Here is a 21,429-nt window from a genome sequence, read left to right as displayed (position 1 = left end):
ATTTTGTACCAATACTTGGAGAAAAAGCTTGACATGTTAGCTAAGATCCAAAGAAAGAAAAATTACAAATTTTGTGGCCTTCCAAGTACTCTAGACTGTCTTATACAAGAGCACTCAAGAACTTACCAAAACTCACTCGGGTTGCACTTTTTTGATCTCTAAGGGGGAGAAATGCTCTCAAGGCTCAAGAGGATGCTTGTAGCTGTGGTGTGAGTGAAATGAGAAGGGGAGGAAAGTATTTATAGGTGGCCAAGGGGTGAGGGGCATTGGCTTGGGTGCTTAGTGATTGGGTGAAGTGGGAGGTGCACAAATCTGGAAAATTTTCAGATTTGCTCTCATGAGCTTAGGTCACTTGTGCAGAATGAAATAGTGTCCTGAACCACCATAATTGTCTCTTCACATTAGCTGCAAGGGTCCTGTAGATGATTTCAGGTTGTGGGGCATCATTTGGGTGGCAGAAGATCTCTCAAACCACCCTTGAAAACCGATGGATAAAGGTGGTTTTGTGGTGGTAGAAAATCAGTTCAGTTTTGGAGGTTTTTGGGTAGAAAAAATGAGTCAAATTCCTTCATGATGGCCATGGAACGTCTTGGTGATTGGGTGGAGAAGGAGGTGGCATGGGGTGGTGGTGCAAACCATAGCAGGAGGCTGGTTCAAATTCAATCCAAAATGTTCCTACATAAACTAGACCAAGGTGCACCCGGTTTGGTTCTTTGAGTTGGTTGATGCAACCAATTTCGTCCAAGGCTCAAACTGAGTTTGGAAGGGTCTCATTAGGTGTTTAAGGACCATATTACCCTTGAGGACAAACTATAAAAATGTTGGGCTCAAGGGCTAAACAGTCCAAGCATTACAAAGGGCAATGCACAAAACCGAGTGAAGCATGGTTTAGGCTTGTTATGTCATTTTTCTTAATGACATGTGAGATGGTTTAGCTAGGGTATTAACATGGTCTAATAATGGTTTAAGGGAGTATTAATTCAAGAAAATTTGAATTAAAAAATTTAAGAAAAGATTAAGCATGATTAAGCTTTAAAGCATGGTTTAAAGTGCACTAACCTCAAACATGATGGTTAATGGCCTTAGCCAATTTTCAAAACTTAATTTTGGTACTTTGAGTGTGATTTGTTCTTAAGAAAACCAATGATATAGAGTATTGGGCCTTTGGTCTTTGAATGGTGAAATGAGTCCAAACATGGCTTTAGGCCATATGGGTTTGAAAAGGGCCGAAGGTCCAATCTACACCAAAGGTCTTATGCCTTCCTATACTTGGGCCAAAACTAGTTTTGATTTCCTAAGGGCTTAGTTCAAGGTTTTCTTGGGCTAGGCCCATAAATGCACTTGGGTCCTAAAAAGCCTAACCAAAATTACTAATGGGCTTGCCTCTCTAATCTTTAGCTCATTAACACTAATTACTAACATCAATACTAATCCCGCTATCAACCTTAATGAAAGTGATTAAGCCATAATTAAAAATCTAATCTAGAGTACTTAAGGATTAATCGATGGTTAATTAAGCGGGTGTTACATAATTGGTCATTCTTAGGCCAAGAAAAAACCAAATCCAGTAGTTATGAAAGGAGGGTATGAACAATGTAGTAGCACAACAAGCACCACGAATATAGAACACCTGAAGTACTAGTTCTGGTGGAGCATTATCACAAAGAATAGGTTCCTCACCCAAGGTAACCCAATCTAACTCCAACTTTTTTAAGTGACCATCATCACTAATTTTAGCCAGCCACAATACTCTCTTAGTCAAAGTTATAGCAAAGACCACAACTCCCGTAGTACAATCCACAAGATTTCTTTTTCTTCCTCTATCAAGGGGCTTAAACACCACTTTAAGTGGCAATATGTCAAACATATAGTGAGCAAAAAATTTCTTCCCCATACCTTTTTCAGCAAACTCACCCACGTTGCCTTCTTTATCAATGTTCCTCCACCCAAATGTAGAGTCACAAATATCCTTATATACCAACCCATGAATAGATTCAATCTTCTCAATCCATCTAAAAAATTCATGCAGACCCATACCATGAATACTTTTTCGTCCTCTATTAAAGGGTGCAAAAACACCCTTAAGTGGCCATTCAACAAACAACTTGGGTGCCCTTAAAACTATAGCATTCAAAGACCCCACATATCTATGAGGCATTTTCTCAAACAACTCTCTAGCATCACCTCTATTTCTGCTATTTTTATATTCTCTCAAAATTTCCTTCTTTTTTGAGTTGCTCTTTTCTATGGCAAACCAAACATTCTACTCCTACTTTCTATAGAAATAAAATCTCCAAGAAATAAAATACCAGAATTTTCTGCTTTATCTCCGTTGCTCTCTTCCATAACTAATTCGTCTTTTGAAAATTCACTTTCTCTTGAAAGTGATTCTCTGAAGTTTTCATTCGAGTCCATAGAGAATTTCCATGGAGGTTGCCAAACCAGAAGAGGTCCAACCTTCTCGTTGTTGATGAGGTTCATCTTGGTGATTTGGCTCTTTGCTCCATCCCCGATCAAAGGTTCCATTTCAGCGAGCTTGACATCAGACAAAATATGGAGAGGGAAATCGATAACAAGAAGTCCATCCATTTGCAACTTCACGAGCTTTGTTTTTTATGATCACATATTGTAAATCAAATCCATTCGAGAGAGGACCCCTGCAATCTACAGTCTGAGTTTTGATCCCATCAATTTTTAATGTAAGGGTTCGTAGGACCCTTGTAGTCGTTCCTTGTACCCTTGCACCTCCATACTCGGGCAGTAGAACAAGAGGAAGAATTTCATCTACCATTATGGCTTCGGTGCTCTCGGTCTTCATGATGGCAGTAGTGTCAATCCCATTCGATGACAACCCTGGGCGAACATAAGCCCCATATGCAAAGAAACTATTGGCTTTAGAAGCAAGACACGGAAGATTGGGAGGAAGCTCAAGATCAACCTTGAGTAGAGACCGAGAGGAAGCTTCTAGCGTGGAACCTCTCGAATAGCTTGGTCTGCAGATCTGTTCTTCATCCTTTGCTCCACTTTCATCATGCCCTAGCGCTTTTTGTGTTTCTTCGGTTGAGTCCATCGAGTTTTCTATCCCTTCTTTGAATTTCTCTAATCCATTTTCTTTGCTCGTCATCTCAAGAAAAATATAGCCATCGTCAAATATTAATGTTCCTAACAACATAACATCATCTTCTAAAAGAACTCCTTTGTGTCTCACTTGTTGCTCCAACGGATAGATGTTTCTTCCATAAGCATAATCGATATTGACCTTCACAAAGTAAATAGTGAAGGAAGAATCAACTAAAATTTTTAGGTTTTTACCTTTCGAAGACTTCATTATAAGCACCATTTGGCCAGGATCTCTAAAGAAATCATCATATTGTGCACAGTGATAATTCTAAAAACATTCTTGAAGTTCTTCAAAACTCAACTCCATGGCAAGATCGGTGTCTCTATATACCAATTGTAATGAACCTAACTATTATTCACTTTGTTGTAATAAGAAAATTGTATGAAAATGGAAGATAGTTGTTATGATGAATAAACTAAATGCACACAAGATGTTTGATGAAATAAGAAAGATAATCACAACACGGAAGAAGGTGAAAATGACTACGCCTTGGGATATTCGAGATCTCCAATTCCTCCCAAATGAAATAACAAACCGTTTATGCAATTTTTCAGATTCAAGATCCCCTTCTCACAAAGACTCCCCAATACATATACTCGGATACAACATGCCAACATCTCTAATAGACTCTAACCAAAGTGAGGTCCTGGACTAATTTTCTACTCCACTAACTAAGCCCACGGACCACTAAACAATTTAACAACTCAAATGCAATAAAAGTAAAAACTAATTTGGACGCTCCGGCCCAATTTAATTGGGTTCATAACGCAATTTATTTTTGCTGTTTGCAGTTGTCGCCGGTCTCAATCCCTGTCGTCATCGCCGGAATTTACAGTCCCCGACGTTGGAGCCCTCCTCGCCGGCAGGAATAACTGAGATGGGTATGTTGATTAACCTTAGCATTGCGCTATGCCGTTGCTGCGAATGCTAACTTGCACCGAGCTGAAAATGTCACTCAAAACCTAGACATTACCCCCAATCCCTCTCCACCCCCCAACCCTCCTCTCTCTATCGTGCTTTCGGAGGTCAAACATATACTACCCCTCGCTGTTTCAGGTTTTGTTGCTTATTTCTTTATTCAATTTCCCTTACGTTTCTGTTATTTCCCTCAACTCTTCTACATTTAATGTGAATTGAATCACAACAAACCCTTTTACAACTTCACCACAAAATTTTATAATCTAGGATTTCAATTTTGAAGACGTTTTTATGTTTTCTTTGCTGCTTTTTTCTATCATTCAACGAAGACGAGACAATGGTGTGTGATTGACGGCTCTATATCATATATACCATCCGATTGTTTTGAACGTTAAAAATACCCGATTTTTCTGGAACTAAAAGAGCAAAAATTAAAAATTTTCCCGATGGGGCTAATAGGACTTTACATATTCTTTGTTCTAGACATTACATAATCTTTACTCTCTCTCCCTCTCTCCCTTTTTTTCAGCTTTCTTAGCGACCAAACGGAGAATTATGCCTTCTTGTAAGTTTTTCAGTTGTGGAATTTGTGATGCCTGTGAAAATAGCGAATCATTTGGCTCAATTAGTTCATATATTTCTATTAAATTCCCATTTAGTATGGCTATACTTTTATTAACTGAATTTTCAATATTAGCAATATAGTTGTCTTTGCTTCAAATTTTGGCTTCTTAGATATATTTTGGGAAATGTCCAAGTGCCACTTTAACTGATCTCTGGATAAGCAAAAACAATTGATGCGAACAAATTTTGATTTTTTGAATGTCCTTGAAGATATAAAATTGATTGAATATTACCTCTTCTATTTTCATTGCATAAGTTTGATTTTTTTTAAAATCAATGGTTAAATGTGTAGGTTTCTCATTAGTTGAAAGATGTATTTGTGGGCATGCTGATGAATTGGTCCAGCGACTTGCAAAGATTGAAATTCTCATTAAATGATCTGAGAGATTATTTGTTCTGAGTTTTTCTTTTCGTCTTTTACTGAAGTCTAGTAGCTTCAAAGATGGCTTTGGTTGATGTGAGCAAATCTTGCCTTGATTCCATTCACCAGGTATGTGATATTTTCTTATATGAATGTTGAGTTTCCCCTTGTCTAAAAGCTATGCTTTCTAAGAGTTTGTTGCTTATCTATTCATTTATAATTAGTTGACACGACATAAAATATTAATTGTATCATAACATGAGTTGTATATGACTCACCGAGAAACAGATAGGTGCGTGAGAGAGGGAGAGACTGTGTGACACTCACCGAGAGAGAAGGGCAAGGTGACAGCCACGGTGGCTGGACCTAGAATCATGGTGGCTCTATGACCTTCTTTGTGTGGTGGTGAAGTTCTGAGAGAGAGAGAGAGAGAGAGAGAGAGAACTATTTTGCTGGTGCTAAACCGAGAAACGAGGAAGCAGAGGGAGAGGGTGGTTGATGTGGGCTTACCAAGAGAGAAGGTCGTGCGTCTGAACTCAGGTATTTGGGTCGGCGGTTTCTGTGGCTACTAAGAAGTGTTCCAACTTTCTTGGCGGTGAACTCTGGGTGATTTCTGGCTGTCCTCGGTGAGGTGGGGGTCTTGGTTGGAGAAGGGAGGCTACAGTGGCTTTGTTGAGGGAGTCGTTTCTCGGGTTTTGTTGTGAAAAAAAAAAATAGATTTCATGTGGGAGAGGTTTCTGGCTGCAGGAGTATTGTTGGTTTGATGGTGGGAATATTGTGGGAAAAAGAGTGTATATATATATATATATGAGGGTTTTGGTGCGTAACTCGGTTACAAGTTAGGCTACTTCCAGATTAAGGAATCACCATGGCGGCATGAATGGGGCAGACGATCTCAGTCAATTAGTCTCACGTAGGAAAGAATAATAATAATACCCAATTACAATAATAATCATAATAAATCTAAGCCCCTAATTAAGAATTTGTGTGTATCAACTTGTATTGTGAGTTTGAACATAATGAATTGATATTGTAGTTTCTAGATGAATAGGTGTATATGTTACGCTAGTCAGTTCAAGAAGTGGAATCAATAATGTGTTGTATGGTAACTGGTTGAAGAAGCATTTTGATGCAGTAAGCTCTGGTACTGCTGCTGGAACTGAGAAACCAGCCTTGGCTGGTCTAGTCCGTCAGAAGAAAATAATTATATAAGTCTAGGTGTGCTGCCTCATAAATAGCCTAATATTTTCTGCCCACCGAGGAACTAGGAGTGTGATCTTAGAGCATTGAGTTTGGATTTGAGTTTTCTAGCTGAGGCCTTCATTCAGTATTGAGTTTCTATTGTGTAGAATCTTGGCTGTATCTTTGGATGGCAAACCATCAGCTTTCTTTAGTTTATAGTGTGCAAATCTTTACGTTTCATATTAGACATAAAATCAATAGCCCTTGGATTGGATCCCTCCTTTATCATGAACTATAAACAAAAGCTGGATGCTTTGTTGGCCTGGGCTCCTACTTTAACAGAGTAGCTCCCACTCGGATCGTAGTCAGAGTTCAGAAATGACTTTGGCTTTGAGTTGGAGATAACTCTGGCTTTGCTCCACATGCTCGGTGTCAGGGTAGAGTCAAAGTTACTGTTTGGAGTTGGATTTTTATTTTTTCATTTTCTTGCACTTTCTCAAAATCCAAAGGAGGAAATAGAAAAATTCTAATTAAAAAAATACGTTTTCCACACTAGAACGAATCCAAGGACTACCAAAATGCACCCAAAACTTCTCAACAAATCCCGCATTTTTCCCCAAGTACAATAGAAAGACAACTACAAATTCACAGATCTGTCTCACAAATACACCAACAGCTAACAACAAGGGATCAAAGATTCTAAATACAAGCATAGATCTTACCGTTAGCACCATAAAACCCTTCTACCAATTCATTTTCAAATTGCAACGAAAGGCATGGGAATGAATCACTGAGATGAAGACCTAAGACTGAAGCAAGCCACAGGAACGAGTGCTGGAGCGAGGCCCAGAGCAAGCTATTGAGACTTCACCATTTTCACAATTTTACACAGGCAAAAAAAAAGGAGATCCAGTTCTCAATATAATGAAACCGAATATGAGAGAGAGAGAGAAATGAGATGGTGCGAAGAAATGAAGGGTAGGTCATGTGTGGTGGCCTGATGAGAGAGAGAGAGAGAGAGAGAGAGGAGTGCAGAACAACGTAATGAATGATGCTAGGGTTCTAGAATGTGATGAACATAAATCAAGTAAAACGATATCGTTTTAGTTTTGTTTTTCTTTTCAAAAAAAAAAAGAAAATGAAAAGAAATAAAAGCATATTTGAGACATTTCAAACACTAGATTTGGAGGAACTATCTCAAACTATCTCACTTCTATTCACAAATTATCTTACTATTCATAAAATTTTCATCTCATCTCATTCCCCGAGCATGCCCTAAGGTAACGTTTGGATGTTGAGATGATCTCAGATGATTTGTGAATAGTAGTGAATAGTTTATTAATGCTAATGAGCTGTTTGTGAATGGTCTAAAGGCCTAAAAGTGGCAAGACCATTAGACTGCTAATTGCTACTGGTCTGGTTTAGAATGGCGCAATCTAAATATATCAAGTAAATTTTATTTATTATAAAATAAAAGTCTGAGTCAAAGTTGAGCCTGCGAAGTCCTGTTGGACTATACTCCAGCTCCAGTTTATTTCAGAATTTGAACTCCGACCCCAATTCTAAATCCCTAAAACTCCAACTTATATGAGAATGGAGTGGAAACATAAATTTGAATGAATTCAAATTTAACAGTGTTTGCACGCCCCTATGCTCTACTCTGTTTATCTCCCTAATCAATTCTTCATGAGTGGATTAGAGGATCCTTTTCTTTCTTCTCTCTCTCTCTATTTTTTTTTTTTTTTCATTTTAAACTTTCTTGAGTTAAAGGGGTTTCTATGATATGAATTTTTTAGCCATCAGGGTACAGTTCTGCAACTTGTGCTACACAAATTTGTCACTAAGAAAATTTGTAGGTTATGTATTAACTGGGCATGTGATTATAAAAGTCCATTACTCTGCTGATTAATTGAGTAATTGATCTTGTCTTTAGATATCAGAGCACATTGAAGGTGCCACTCTTTACCTTGATGCTGGTTCTACAGAAAGTTTCCAACTTATTGGGGCATTTCCTGTGTTGCTCGACCTTGGAGTTTGTGCTGTTTGTAGTTTGGAGAACCTGTGTTCTCTTGATGTGGTAAGTTAATTGTGTCCTGTGTTTCTTAAAATTATTTTATTGCTTCTTTCAACTTGTCCTGAATAAGTTCCAATGCTTTACTTTTTTTTTCACTTGTCAAAAAAAAAAAAAAGCAGATTTGAATACTTCTGTATGTGAGCTGAGCCTACTTCATGAAAAAGAATGTGTTTGTGATGTTGTGTTTGTGTTTATGTTTGTCAATACATGTTTGTGCTTATACATTTACGCCTATCTCTTCCAACATCCAGCCATATAGACATTAATAAATTTATGGGCCAATCCATGCTATTTGATCATCTCATGGATAACAAGATTTATTGCCTACAAATCATCTTATAGACTACAAATATATTGCCCCTATCAAGCATATTGTAATTTCTAGAGTTGGAAAGGACTACTGTCATGGAGGGGATTAGTTGGGGACAAAATTGAGGACTTTGTGGTTGGAGGGAAAGTGTACAACATTTTTCCTTAGCATGACTAATTCAGATAACAAGAATAACTCCATTGAGTTCTTGCCTGTTAATTGTGTGGTTTCTTCTATTTGTTTCAAAATTCAAAAGCGTATTTTGTAGTTTTATAAGAGCTTATATACTTAGTTGTTCAAGTGGAGGCCTAATATTGACAGTGTTTTATTTGATTCTGTTGATGAAAAGGAGGCTAGTTAGTTGAATAGATCATTCAAGGAATCTAACATTTTTGAGTTATGAAAGCATTGACTGGACATAGAGACTTGGGCTCATTAGCATTTTTTCAGGCTTTTTCTAAAAGAAGGTATCACGAATGCTTTTAAATAAATTCCGTGTTAGGAATTTGTAGGTGCTATATTGTTTTCTCTCTGTACAATATTGTTTTTCCGATGAGGTTTGTTGGGTTTTCACAGTCTTAAGTGTGAGTAATGTAATATGGGGTGTCTGAAACACCCAGTGATAGTATCTTTTACGTATCAAAAAAAAAAAAAAAAAACACCCAGTGATAGAATCAAAAAAGTGTTCGACTTGTTGAAGGATGGAAACTCCTTGTTCATTATTGAGAGGAGTAGGAGGGTGGTGAAAGAGATGAGGCTGGGGATGGCCATGGTGCAATGGTTCATTATTGTAGGTGCTATATTGTTTTCTCTTTGTACATTACACTTAATAATGTAAGCATGGGACGTCAGAACACTGGAGGATTGCTTGAAGGGTGATAAAAAGGATCTGTACACCACCTCAAGGGAGGAGACCAGAAGTTTCATTGCACAGAGGTGTTCAAATGCTCGTGGCCGCTACATGGCTCTAGTAGAGTACGGTGGTGGCGGCAGACGCAGTTTCATTTTTATACCTGAAGAGTCGAGAGGTAAGGGTTGGAGGAGAATGACAAATGCATTGTGGGAGGTGGTTAAAGAGGGAGGGAATGCGATTCTCAACAGAGGAGGGGTTACTCAGAGGCCATTGGTGGTGGTGAACCACCCACAAAAGCAGTCGTATAGGGAGGCTCTATTGCAGAAGACGATGCCGATACATTCTAGAGAGCAAAATAGGGTTGGAAAGGCTACTCATACCTCTAGCACAACATGCACACAGTGGAACAGTGGAGATGGTAGGCTCGTCGTGGGTCTGGCAAAGGAGGACGTGCGCAGTGCTTTGCTGGAAATGAAATCATAGCTGTTGACATTAACAGAGAAGGTGGAGGCTATGATACAGTGCGTTGAGGAGGAATATAAGATGGGCTTCGGCCATGAGGTAAGTGGATTGGCAATTTATTTAAGGCATCGGGCTCTAAAGAATTAGTTGGGCAGCTGAGGGTGGCTAGGTCAGTTACAAGCCAAATGGGCCGGTCCATTGGGCTTCAGGTAAAGGGGCAAAACAGAGGTAAGGCTGGAGTTGGAACCTAGCCCATGTGGAAAATCAGAGAGGGGGGAGATGTCGGGCCTTCTACTGGCGGGAGGCAGTCAACCTCATCAGAGAAGGTGCCGATTGACTTGAGTATAGTTGAGGAACCCTCAACGGTGGCCCAGACGACGAACACAATAGCGGCAGAGTTGGCGAAAGCCAACCCAGTTATGGATTTCAACGTTTCCTCGCTGTCAGACGTTGGATCTATGGGACCATACACAAACAACGTCGATGGGTGGTGGCGATGAGTCTTAGGTGGCTTTTACTCTAGTGAAGGGCTCTGGGCTTCTCCAGTTAGCTCAGTAGACATAGATAGTGCTGATGGGTGGCAGGGAAGTGTCTCAAATGGATTTTACTTCGGTGAAGGGTTTTGGGCACCTCCAATTAGCTCATTACACACAGACAGTGCCGATGGGTAGTAGGGAAGAGTCTCAGGGGGCTTTTACTCTGGCGAAGGGCTCTAGGCATCTCCAGTTAGCTCAAGGTATGGTGGTAGGGACAGAGAAAGGTATGGGGTTCGGTGAGGAGAAGTCAATGCCGTTTGACTCTACGTCAGAGTCAGAGGATGCATACTCCACTCCCTAGATGGTATATAAGGAAGTTGAGTTGGATCCAAAGCCACTATGTACACTGTCTCCGCTGCTTGTAATGGGAGGTTCACCATCAGATTGGGTGACTCAGAAAGTGAAGGATATACAAGATTGTGTGGGGAAACAGGGATTTCTTGTGAAGGGTTTGAGGAGTGGTTCAGGGCATTACTCGTCATTATTGAGGTGGGTCGATTTCAATCCCCTAAATCTGCTTCTAGGAAAAAGCGGGAAGCGTCTCACTTGTTCGATTAATTTGGATGGACGGTGGACGGGAGGGGAGCGCCATAAAAGGAAGATATAAGGGGAAGGTTGTTTCTTACCATGAAGCCTAGAATCCTTTCTTGGAAGAATTGGGGTCTCATTGATCCCAATAAGTGTCTTCGGGTTAGAAATCTCTTATGTCACTGGAACTAGTATATGGGCTGTCCATATGTGAGATGGGTGTATCTTGCTTTTGAGGGAACGTCCGGGGGTATTCTTATCATGTGGGATTCGCTGGTGGTTGAGTCTATTAAGTAGTGTGTTGAAAACTATATGTGGCTTGTTTGTTTAAAGATGTGGTGGATGGCTTTTGTTGGGCTTTCGTTGGTGTGTATGGACCTAATGTGGATAGACATAGAAAGGTTTTATGGGAGAAGCTTGCGGGTTTCGGCTGTTGGTGGAACTTACCTTGGTGTATTGTAGATGACTTTAATATTACTCGGTTTCCTAGTGAAAGATCGGGCGAAATCTAGCATAGCCTTGCGATGAATGAGTTTTCTAAATTTATCTTTGATATAGATTTGGTGGATCTACCACTTGTTGGTGGCATGCACACTTGGTCTAATAATCGGGCTTGGTCTCGTTTGGACAGAGTTTTGGTGTTTCCTTCATGGGAGGCTCATTACTCCACCTTGTTGCAGAAGAGATTGGATAGTGTGTTCGGATCACTTCCCTATTTTACTGGATTTTGGAGGCATTCATGAAGGTCAAAGATACTTCAAGTTCAAAAATATGTGGCTGAAAATCAGGGTGTGGTGGTCCTTGTATCCTTTAGAGGGTTCACCAAGTTTCAGATTGGCCGGGAAATGGAAAGCATTGAAGAGAGACTTGAAGAGGTGGAATGTAGAAGTCTTTGGCCATATTGATGGTAAAAGATGGCCTCTTATGGAGGAATTAAAGGGTTGGGAGGAAAGGGAGATAAGCACTCCTTTTTCTGAGAACTTTTGCAGGAAAAGGTGCTACTAATGGAAGAAATCTCGTGGAGACAAAAGTCATGTGCCCTTTGGTTGAAAGAAGGGGACTGTTGTACTATATTTTTCCATCGGGTGGCTAACTCTCATCATAGGAATAATGCAATCGAGATGCTCCAGGTTGATGGACATATCTGTTTTGATCTTGATAACGTTAAGAACCATATTGTTAACTTCTACAAAGATCTCCATTCTGAAAAATTCCTTTGGAGACCCAAACTTGATGGCATGCCTTTTGAGACTATCGATCATTCAAGTTTGATTTTGAGACTATCGATCTTTTGAAGCAGATGAGGTTCTTCAGGCGATTCATGGGATGGCTAAAGATAAAGTCCCAGGTCCAGATGGATTCTCTATGGCCTTCTACCATGATTGTTGGGATATGGTTGGGGAGGATATTATGCAGGGTTTTCAAGAACTCTTTGGTAAATTTGAAAAAAGCATTAATACGTCTTTTATTGCTCTTATCCCTAGGAAAGTTGGGGCAGTGGAGGTGAAAGATTTTAGGCCTATTAGTCTCATTAATGGAGTGTATAATATTATCTCCAAGGTTCTTGCTAATCGCATGAGTGCGGTCATGAGTAGTATTATTTCAAAATCCCAAAATGCTTTTGTGAATGGGAGGCAAATATTGGATTCGGTTTTGATTGCCAATGAATGCTTAGATTGTAGAATGAAGGAGGGTAGACTCCAGTGCAAGCTAGACGTGGAGAAGGCTTATGATCATGTTAATTTGGAATTTTTGTGCTATTTACTTGGGAGATGTGGTTTTGGGGAAAGATGGATTTCTTGTATTTGGCATTGTATATCTACTGTCTGCTATTCGATTTTGGTGAATGGTGCGCTGGAAGGCTTTTTTAACAACTCTAGGGGATTAAGACAAGGGAATTCCCTATCCCCTTTATTGTTTGTCATAGTTATAGAAGCATTGAGTCGCATGTTGGGAGTGGCTGTTAATGGAGGTTTCCTTGCTGGATTTTCAGTGGGTGGTGTTAATATATCCCACATTCTCTTTGCTGATGACACTACTTTTTTGTGAGCCGGACATAGATTATATGTAATATTTGAGGGTTGTACTGGTTGTGGAGGAGAGTTTGTGGAGAGAAGTCATAGACTCTAAATATGGGAGTATCTGGGGGGGATGGTGTTCTAAGAAAGTTAGGGGGACATATGGTGTGGGGTTGTGGAAAAATATTCGAGCTAGATGGGGAAGATTCATTCCTACGACTATGCTAGTAATGTGGGGGTAAATGTCTCTGTGATTGTTCAGGATTTGATATTCTACTTCCCACCCCCTTTCTCTCTGAAAGTGTATGCTTTCTCATTATGGTTATTGTCTACTTTGATGATGCGATTTCAGGGATCGGGTTGAGTGATTCCCTGTACCATTCCTGGCGGTGCACTGCCACATGTTTCAATCGGGTAGAGGGATTTCCCCTGCTGATCTGGGCGGGGCGTTTCCGTATTGTTCCACATGATAACAAGGGTAGAGAGAGTCCCTTGGTTGATTAGGTGGAACGATCTAGTATTGTTTTCATGGAAGTATTCACATGTTGATTGGGTGGAGAGATTCCCCATGTCCAAAGGGTGGAGTGGTCCCTATAGTGTTTTGGTGGAAGTGTTTCACTTGTTGACCGGGTAGAGAGATTCCCTATGTTGAATGGGTGGAATGATTCTCCCTTATTGTTTTAGTGGGAGTGTTCCAAGTGTTGGTCGGGTAGAGAGATTCCCCGTGTCGAATGGGTGGAGTGATGTTTTGTACTCGGCGATGTGTGTGGTGATTCATGATATATGTGCTTTACTCAGAGGGTGATTCATTGCCTTACTTATGCTATATGTGGTTTCAGCCTTTATTTATATAAAATTTGTACATTCATATTTATCGCCATTGTTTTTCATTGTTAGTGCAGTTTTGGGTTTTAACTTATTGAGGTTTCATTGAAATCTCATCGTGGTAGTTCCGCTACGGTTTCACTTCCCAGAATCATAGACTTTGATGCAGATGTAGCTTAGGAATGTTACCTCGAGCAAGAAGTGCTCAACCTGAGGAATAGCCATAGGGGCTTGTCCCCATTAAGTTTATAATCCTTTGTAAATTTTAGGACGTTTATTATACTTAGGCGACGAACAATGTATGGTGTTTTATATTATGATTTGGACAGAGAACAAATGTTGGTATGTAATTATATTTGGGATGAAGGAACAGTGACTTCTGGATATTTTTACCAATGGATGAGTGATAAAATTGGTACTACTAGTGTTAGTCTCCAACTAATACCCTTTACTAATTCCATTGCGATGATTTCGACAAGTGTGTTTGGCATATGAGCACACAAGAGTCCCATGAGCACAAGGGATGTATTCGTTTGGCTTGCATCCCGGGCACCACGTCTCCTTGACTAACAGACAACCAGGTGCGGGGGGTGCCACAGTTTATGGGGTGGATGGTGTTCAGAAACTCGTTTTTGGCATGTGGAGACAGGTCTTCTAAGGATAATTTTCCAGAATTATTCAGAATTGCCCGTTCAAAGTGTCTATGGCGGACAACTTATGTCCCTATATTGTGATGCTGGACAACTCAAAATTTAGAAGAAATTTTTAAGCAACAGAGGAAGAGAGAGAAAAGAAGAAGAAGAGGTTGAGAAGAAGAAGAGAGAAGCACGGGGAAGACGGCAAACAGCCGCTATATTATTAATTCATCAAAAGCTGCTAATACAATAGAAACCTAGGTTTAAATGTACAAGAAATTAAACTCCAACTCGAATATTATTTGGGCTTATAGCCCACCAAAATAAAATGCTAAAAGTTATTCTCCTTTGGAAGAGCTTTGGGAGGACTAAGTATCCACACAGAGTGGCATTTTTGTCTGGACAACTCCTCAATCAAAGATTCTCACTTTGGATCATTTAAGGAAGAGATATGCATCGATGATTAATTGGTTTTGTGTGTGAAGAAGCAATGGAGAACCTGGCGATCATCTGACCGTTTTGCTTGATGTGATGTTTATGGGAGAGAAATAATTGAAGTTTTTGAAGTTGAGGAATCAGTGGAGAGCTTAAATTTCTTTCTTAAAAACCTCTATCTTGGGTGGACACTTGAATTTGTGATACTATTCCTTCTTTTCTGGATTTTGATTTTCTTTTTCCTTTTAATATTTAGGTCTATCTTTTATACTTCCTGTACACTTGTATTTTCACCTCTGTTTTGAACTTGAATAAAATTTCAGTTACTTTTCATAAACTTTCTATTTGCTTCTGTCCCAAGGTGGTTGATTGGAACTTGAAGTCTGATAATGTGAGCAAAATAGCGGTCATCACATCCCGTCTACTAAGTGATGCGCATCGGTACATTTTACGTTGCCTAACTAGTCATGAAGGTGTTCACCGTTGTACTATATTTACACCTATCTCAGAGGTGCTTCTTCTGATTATTGCTTTTGGCTTTGATTTATAGATTTTATTATTGTTTTCTCCCTTTAACATTTTGTTCATTTCCTCCGCTTATTTTGCTGTATATTGTTTGTAACTTTGATTATACTTGTAAAATAAATTTTATAAGTATTTGCTAGTGAACAAAATGAGTTGGTCATACTTATTTTAACATTGAAAATCATGTGAAATTATGTCTCCAGGCTCTATTTTTTACCAATTCATTGATTTGATCAAAAGTTAATTGAAACTTAAACTAAATGATTTCATCACGAGAATAAATAGAAGTCTCGTTCTCCACTTGGCCCATATACCCATAAAAGTAAAACAAAACATTTATTTTGGATTTTGAAAATCCTTTACAAATCATTTTGCTTTAAAACGATTCTTATGGGTTTATGACAAGAAAACTATACAGTTGCACATTTAATTTTGGAAAACCTACCTGGCCCAAAATACATTATTGAGTTAGTTATCAATGCGAGTCATGGCGGTCATTGTTATATAACCTGAAAATGATCTTTAATACGATTGAATCTAAATAGAAGTCCCAGTTAATGATTTACAAAAATAATATTACTATAATAAAAAAATATTATTATTTAACTTGTTGTTTCTTGACAGCCATACAAGAACTGAAAGTACAAGTTTCTTCTTCTTTGTTTTTGAAAGACCTACGAGGAGAATAGTAGTAGAAAGGGGAAAAGTAGCTCCTTCTCAAATGTTTTAAGCTTGAGTAGTTTTGCTTGTGTTTGCCCATGAAATTCCTGTGTTTGCCCATGAAATGAAATATGCTGGAGATTGTTACTTCCGTCTCTGAGATTATGCATATGGAACCCTTTCTAAATGATGCCTCAGATGGGAAACATCAAAAGCAAAGAATTAATCTGTTATTGGCAAAGCAAATAGCACCTCCTACTGTTAAGTCAGCACCAGTGCCCGTAGCTGCCTCTATATCTAAGATAAGATGTAATTGGACAAAGTAGCATCTCCTCTTCCAATTAACATGCCACATAGAATGACCTCACGGGGTTGATCCTGTAGGTTTTTATGTTACATCTCTTTGCATATGAAGTTTGCCAAATGTCTTCTCCCCCCCTCCCAAAAAATAAAAAATAAAAAAAACTGAAAAAACCCTTCCAAAACGTAAACAACTTAAAGCTACATGATTCTAACTTTCTTTGTCTGAAAATGAATCATAAAGTCCAAATACTGTATGCCATATCCACACACCATGTACTTTTATCTTGAACAAACAATTACTTCATATTTGAGAAGGTTATTATCTAGTGTTGGTGTCACATTAATTTGTTCCTGGCTATGGTCCACCCTGAAGCACTTTTGCATATGATTTCAGGTCTCAAACCCATGCACTTGCTGGGAACTTCTTGACTTTTCCAATGCACCAGATGATAGTCCCTTATTTTTTTCTTCTTTTTTTTAAAGTCAAGAGCTATAGTCCCTTATTTCTATTATTACTAGTCGTGCACCCATGCAATGAATTAGAAAAAAAATTATTAATTTTATTTTTTTCTATTTGTTAATTGTGTTTATAATTTGAGTGTGGAGCTACATAGCAGTCCTCAATTACTCAATGCAATAAAGTAGATGGAAAAATACAAAGTTATGTGACATGGCCTTCTAAATTACTCATTAAGAATTCTTCAATTACTCATTCTTCAATTACAAGGCTACATTGCATTCCTCAATTCTTCAATTACTCATTCTTCAGACCTTTGAAATTTCAAATTGTCTATTGACATGGCTTTCTAAATTATCTTACATTTATGTGACCAAATTATGGTCATTTAGCAAAAGAATGGATGGCATGGCTTAACAGGAGCAAAGCTCCTACTTCAAAATTCATATTTGTTATGGATGGTAAATCATGAGATTAGTAAATGCTTGTATTTCTGGTAATAATGGTGTCATTTAATATTGTAAATCTTTCTACGTTTTGAGCTGATCAACTGTAGACAGACACAAACCCCTAGGGGTTGGTTCAAGTGGTAAAGGCCTTGGGCTTGGGGGTATGCTCCCCCTAGGTCTAAGGTTCAAATCTCCTTAGGTGCAAATAATCTCTAGGGGCCATCGAACTGGGGTATTTTCCCCTTGAATTACATGAGGTGCATTTGCGAGCAACTCCTTGCAGAGGGCCTATGTACCCCTAGAATTAGTCGGGACGCTGTTCCTGGACACCCAGTGCCAATCAAAAGATAAAAATAAAAAACTGTTGACAGACACAGAATCGTTCCTTATGTCATATGTGCAACCCGACAATTATTTTGGAAGGACTAATGGCTTGAAAAAGAAATACAATATCACTTTTGTGGCAATTGAGAGGTCATTTCTGGTCATCTATTTTGGATGTTGCCACCGAATCTTATTGAAAGCTTCCAAAATGCAGATGGCTCACTCTTCATATCCTGATTCGCCCCTGGGACCAGATGCATATCATGAATACGAATCCTTGCTTGTCCAAGATTATGAGGAACTTGTTAAGAAATCCAAGACAAAGTCTACACTGCCTAAAGATAACAACTTAAGGGAAATTTCAACCTTTCAAGATGAAGGATGGTCGCAACAAACCTCCAGTGAAGGGGACATTCCTCACCTTGAATCTAGTTTAACTGGAAGTGATATATACGATAAAATAGGTCACCCCGAAGATATAGGGCAAAAATTGGTTGTTTCTGTGCATCACTTCCCCATGATCTTGTGTCCTTTTTCACCAAGGGTTTTTGTTTTTCCTTCCAAAGGATCAATTGCTGAAGCGTACTTGTCAGCTGAACACAAGGATTCCCTTAGTCCAGGATTGCCTCCCTTAAGTACTGGATTGCTTTCTGATGGTGATGATGTTCCTCCTGGGGCAACTCTTACAGCACATTTTCTTTATCATCTGGCTGCCAAGGTATTAAGTTCTTTGCATGCCCTTAAAGGATAATTGTAAATGTTAAAAACAATGGGACACAAATAGATAGAACTCTAGAACATGCCATATCAAGGAATTGAAATATCCCAAGTACTTGTACCAATGTTATCTTTCCTTTTTCTTATAAAAAAAACAAAATGTTATCTTTCCTTTTTAATTGGTCTTTGGATAAAATGGCTTCTCCTTGCCACAAAAAGTGGGGATGAAGGATAGGATCACAGGTTCAATCCCCTATGGTGCATGAGTGGCATCTACCTAGTTACCAAATATGCTTACTGTCATTTTCGTTGATATAACTTCATTGAGGAAGAGTAGAAATAATTCTCGTGAGAACATGTAAGATGTCTCCCAATTGAAAGCATGTCATCAGTCCTTCGAGGACTTGACAGGTGAGTGTTCCCCTTTTGTAATTTGTTAGGTTGTCTTCATGACCATGGTCTCTTTTTCTTAATCTTGTAGATGGACTTGAAGATGGAAATATTTTCCCTTGGTGATCTGTCCAGAACTGTCGGGAAGATATTGATGGACATGTCAAGTCTTTATGATGTTGGCCGCCGTAGACGATCAGCGGGGCTGTTAATAGTTGACCGCACACTTGATCTTCTAACCCCTTGCTGCCATGGGGACTCACTGGTTGACCGCATGTTTTCATCTTTGCCCCGTAGGGAAAGAACAACATCCTCTAATCAAGTGAAAGGCTCGCAAACCCAACTCAAGCATGGTCCTTCTAATCTGCAGCGTGCTCCTCTTGATGTTCAGATACCACTTCAAGAGATTTTAAGAGAAGAAGATTGCATGACAGATAATCTTCGGCTTTTGGAAAGCATTGAAGCTTTTCTATGCACATGGGATTCTAGTAACTCTGCCTCTCAAATTGTAGATTTAACTAATCTAAGCAAAAAAGTTAACAATAAAGGGTCCCTTAACTCTGAAGTTGAGCTATTTAGTGGATCCTTTGTCTCCACCGAAAATTTCCGTGGAACACCATATTTGCAAGCTATACTAGATAGAAGAACCAAGGATGGGGCCATACTTGTAAAGAAATGGCTCCAAGAAACAGTTCGTCGGGAAAATATAAATGTGAATATGAAAAGTCATCCTGGCTTTGCAGTATCAGAGTTGCAACCTATGATTAAAGCACTAGCTAGAAGCCAACCATCTTTGCTGAGGAATAAAGGAATTATTCAGTTAGCGGCAGCTGCATTAGTTGCCCTTGATGAATCACATTGTGTCAGATGGGATGCATTTATCACTGCTGAAAACATATTGAGTGCAAGTGCTGGAGACACAACCCAGAGTCTCGCAGCTCAAATTGGAGATATTGTCAATAAGAGTGCTTTGGTTGGATCACATCAACAGAAGGATGGAAAAACGAAGGCATCACAAGGGGTACTTTCTTTTCAGGATGCTTTGCTTCTTATTGTTACTGGTTATATATTAGCTGGTGAAAATTTCCCCACCTCTGGGTTGGACGGGCCTTTTTCTTGGCAAGAGGAGCATCTACTGAAAGAGGCTATCGTGGATGCTATTCTTGAAAACCCATCAATAGCAAAACTAAAGTTTCTCCATGGTCTAGCAGAAGACCTTGAAGCCAACCTGAGCAGGATGAGATTTGAGGAAACCAGACAAGTCTCTTCAAATCAATTACAAATTGATGATTTTGATGATGATCAATGGGGTAGCTGGGGTGATGAAGAAACTGATAACAATAATGACAAAGAGCAAGTGTACGGTGATATGCAGCTGAAGTTGGAGTTGCATGATAGGGTAGATAACCTTTTCAGGTTCCTTCACAAGTTATCGAGCTTGAAGACAAGGAACTTACCATTGAGAGATGGGGCATTTACTTCAGAAAGTAGTTTCATTGGAGATCCCTATACAAATAAAGGATTACTTTATAAGCTTCTAACCAGGGCTTTGGGCAAGTATGATGTACCTGGGTTGGAATACCATTCCTCTACTGTCGGGCGACTTTTCAAAAGTGGTTTTGGAAGATTTGGCCTTGGGCAGGTAATGTTTACCATTACCATGATTCTGAGTCTTGCTACAATTGTCAAAATAAGCTCACATTGCCTTTTCAATTCTGCAGGCAAAACCTAGTCTTGCTGACCAAAGCATCATTCTTGTTTTTGTTATCGGAGGCATCAATGGTCTCGAGGTTTGAAATTCTTTAATACTTTAGATTAGTTTTCTTCTGCCTTTCCTAACATGATATGCTCTATTTCTATTTTTGAGCGTTTGAATAAGGATGCCAACTAAAAATGATGTCCCTTTTCTTTCCTAAATGAGTGTTATCCGGACTGGCAGAGTTGTGTTAGGCTGTTGGTCTTTGTCCTTCAAAAGTAGTTTAGTCTATTTTAGAACGATTCTTCGTCTTCAATATGAAAAACATGGCACCTGGATACCTTTCCGAAGAAACATTAAGTTGTTCTCTGTTTTGTGTCTCAAGGTACGCGAAGTTCAGGAGGCTTTATCTGAAGCTGGAAGACCTGACATCGAATTGATTATTTGCGGAACTACTTATCTATCTCCCGATGACATGCTTGATTTGCTATTGGGGGACTCGAGTTACTTTTGATTCCTTAAGTCTGTAAAAGATAGAGAAAGATGAATAGAATGAATCTTAAATGTTGGTTGCTAACAGTTCATGTGCTGTTTGTCGAAGTTTCCAGCCATTTAAATCTATATATATATATATAATTCCTATTGAAAGTGCTACTGTATTTTTGATATGGTAAATATGAATTTTAAGATATATATCAATTAGAACCAGTATGATAAAAGTAAAGATAGTCATAAATCTATGCATTAAATTTTATAAATGATTATAATTATACTTGAAAAAAAAATGAAGGAAACGGAACATGTAAAATTATTAAACACATAACAAATCAAATGTTTAGAATTCACTTTGTTGAAATCATAATACTCGTTACATAATAATAATAATAATAATAATAATAATACTTTTTTTCTAAATGAAAAAATAAAATAGTATTATTTTTAATTGTTTCAAAAAATTGCATGGATATAATTGCAATTGTTATTGGAATGATAAAATGTTTTTATCTTAAGTACATGTTACATGTT

The 21,429-nt window shown here is 38.8% G+C and overlaps 1 protein-coding gene across 5 annotated transcripts; it reads left to right on the top strand.

Annotated features, from left to right (window-relative positions):
• Positions 1-3,869: 3,869 nt before the first annotated feature.
• On the top strand, positions 3,870-21,051 carry LOC109014125 (sec1 family domain-containing protein MIP3-like). 5 transcript variants are annotated; one of them, XM_035692072.1, is made up of 9 exons: positions 3,870-4,177; positions 4,569-4,604; positions 4,956-5,153; positions 8,140-8,283; positions 15,244-15,393; positions 17,815-18,318; positions 18,799-20,349; positions 20,429-20,497; positions 20,789-21,051. In XM_035692072.1, exons 3-9 carry the CDS (start codon positions 5,106-5,108, stop codon positions 20,915-20,917), a joined length of 2,595 nt encoding a protein of 864 aa, XP_035547965.1. In that variant the 5' UTR covers positions 3,870-4,177; positions 4,569-4,604; positions 4,956-5,105; the 3' UTR covers positions 20,918-21,051. The 5 variants fall into 5 exon arrangements, with proteins under 5 accessions (XP_035547965.1, XP_018852004.2, XP_035547966.1 ...); XM_018996459.2 differs by lacking the exon at positions 4,569-4,604 and having other exon boundaries at positions 3,870-4,002; XM_035692073.1 differs by lacking the exon at positions 4,569-4,604.
• The last annotated feature ends 378 nt before the right edge of the window (positions 21,052-21,429 follow it).

Source organism: Juglans regia, chromosome 1, assembly GCF_001411555.2.
Source record: "Juglans regia cultivar Chandler chromosome 1, Walnut 2.0, whole genome shotgun sequence".
Taxonomy (NCBI): domain Eukaryota; kingdom Viridiplantae; phylum Streptophyta; class Magnoliopsida; order Fagales; family Juglandaceae; genus Juglans; species Juglans regia.
The sequence above is the reverse complement of the archived record's forward strand: the minus strand, read 5'-3'. Positions and strand labels throughout refer to the sequence as shown.

Excerpts from the sequence above, each read along its gene's own strand:
- LOC109014125 (XM_018996459.2), top strand. The coding sequence starts at position 5,106 with ATGGCTTTGGTTGATGTGAGCAAATCTTGCCTTGATTCCATTCACCAG. Across the intron at positions 20,350-20,428 it reads GAAGATTTGGCCTTGGGCAG|GCAAAACCTAGTCTTGCTGA; the intron begins GTAATGTTTACC and ends TCAATTCTGCAG. Across the intron at positions 20,498-20,788 it reads GAGGCATCAATGGTCTCGAG|GTACGCGAAGTTCAGGAGGC; the intron begins GTTTGAAATTCT and ends TTGTGTCTCAAG.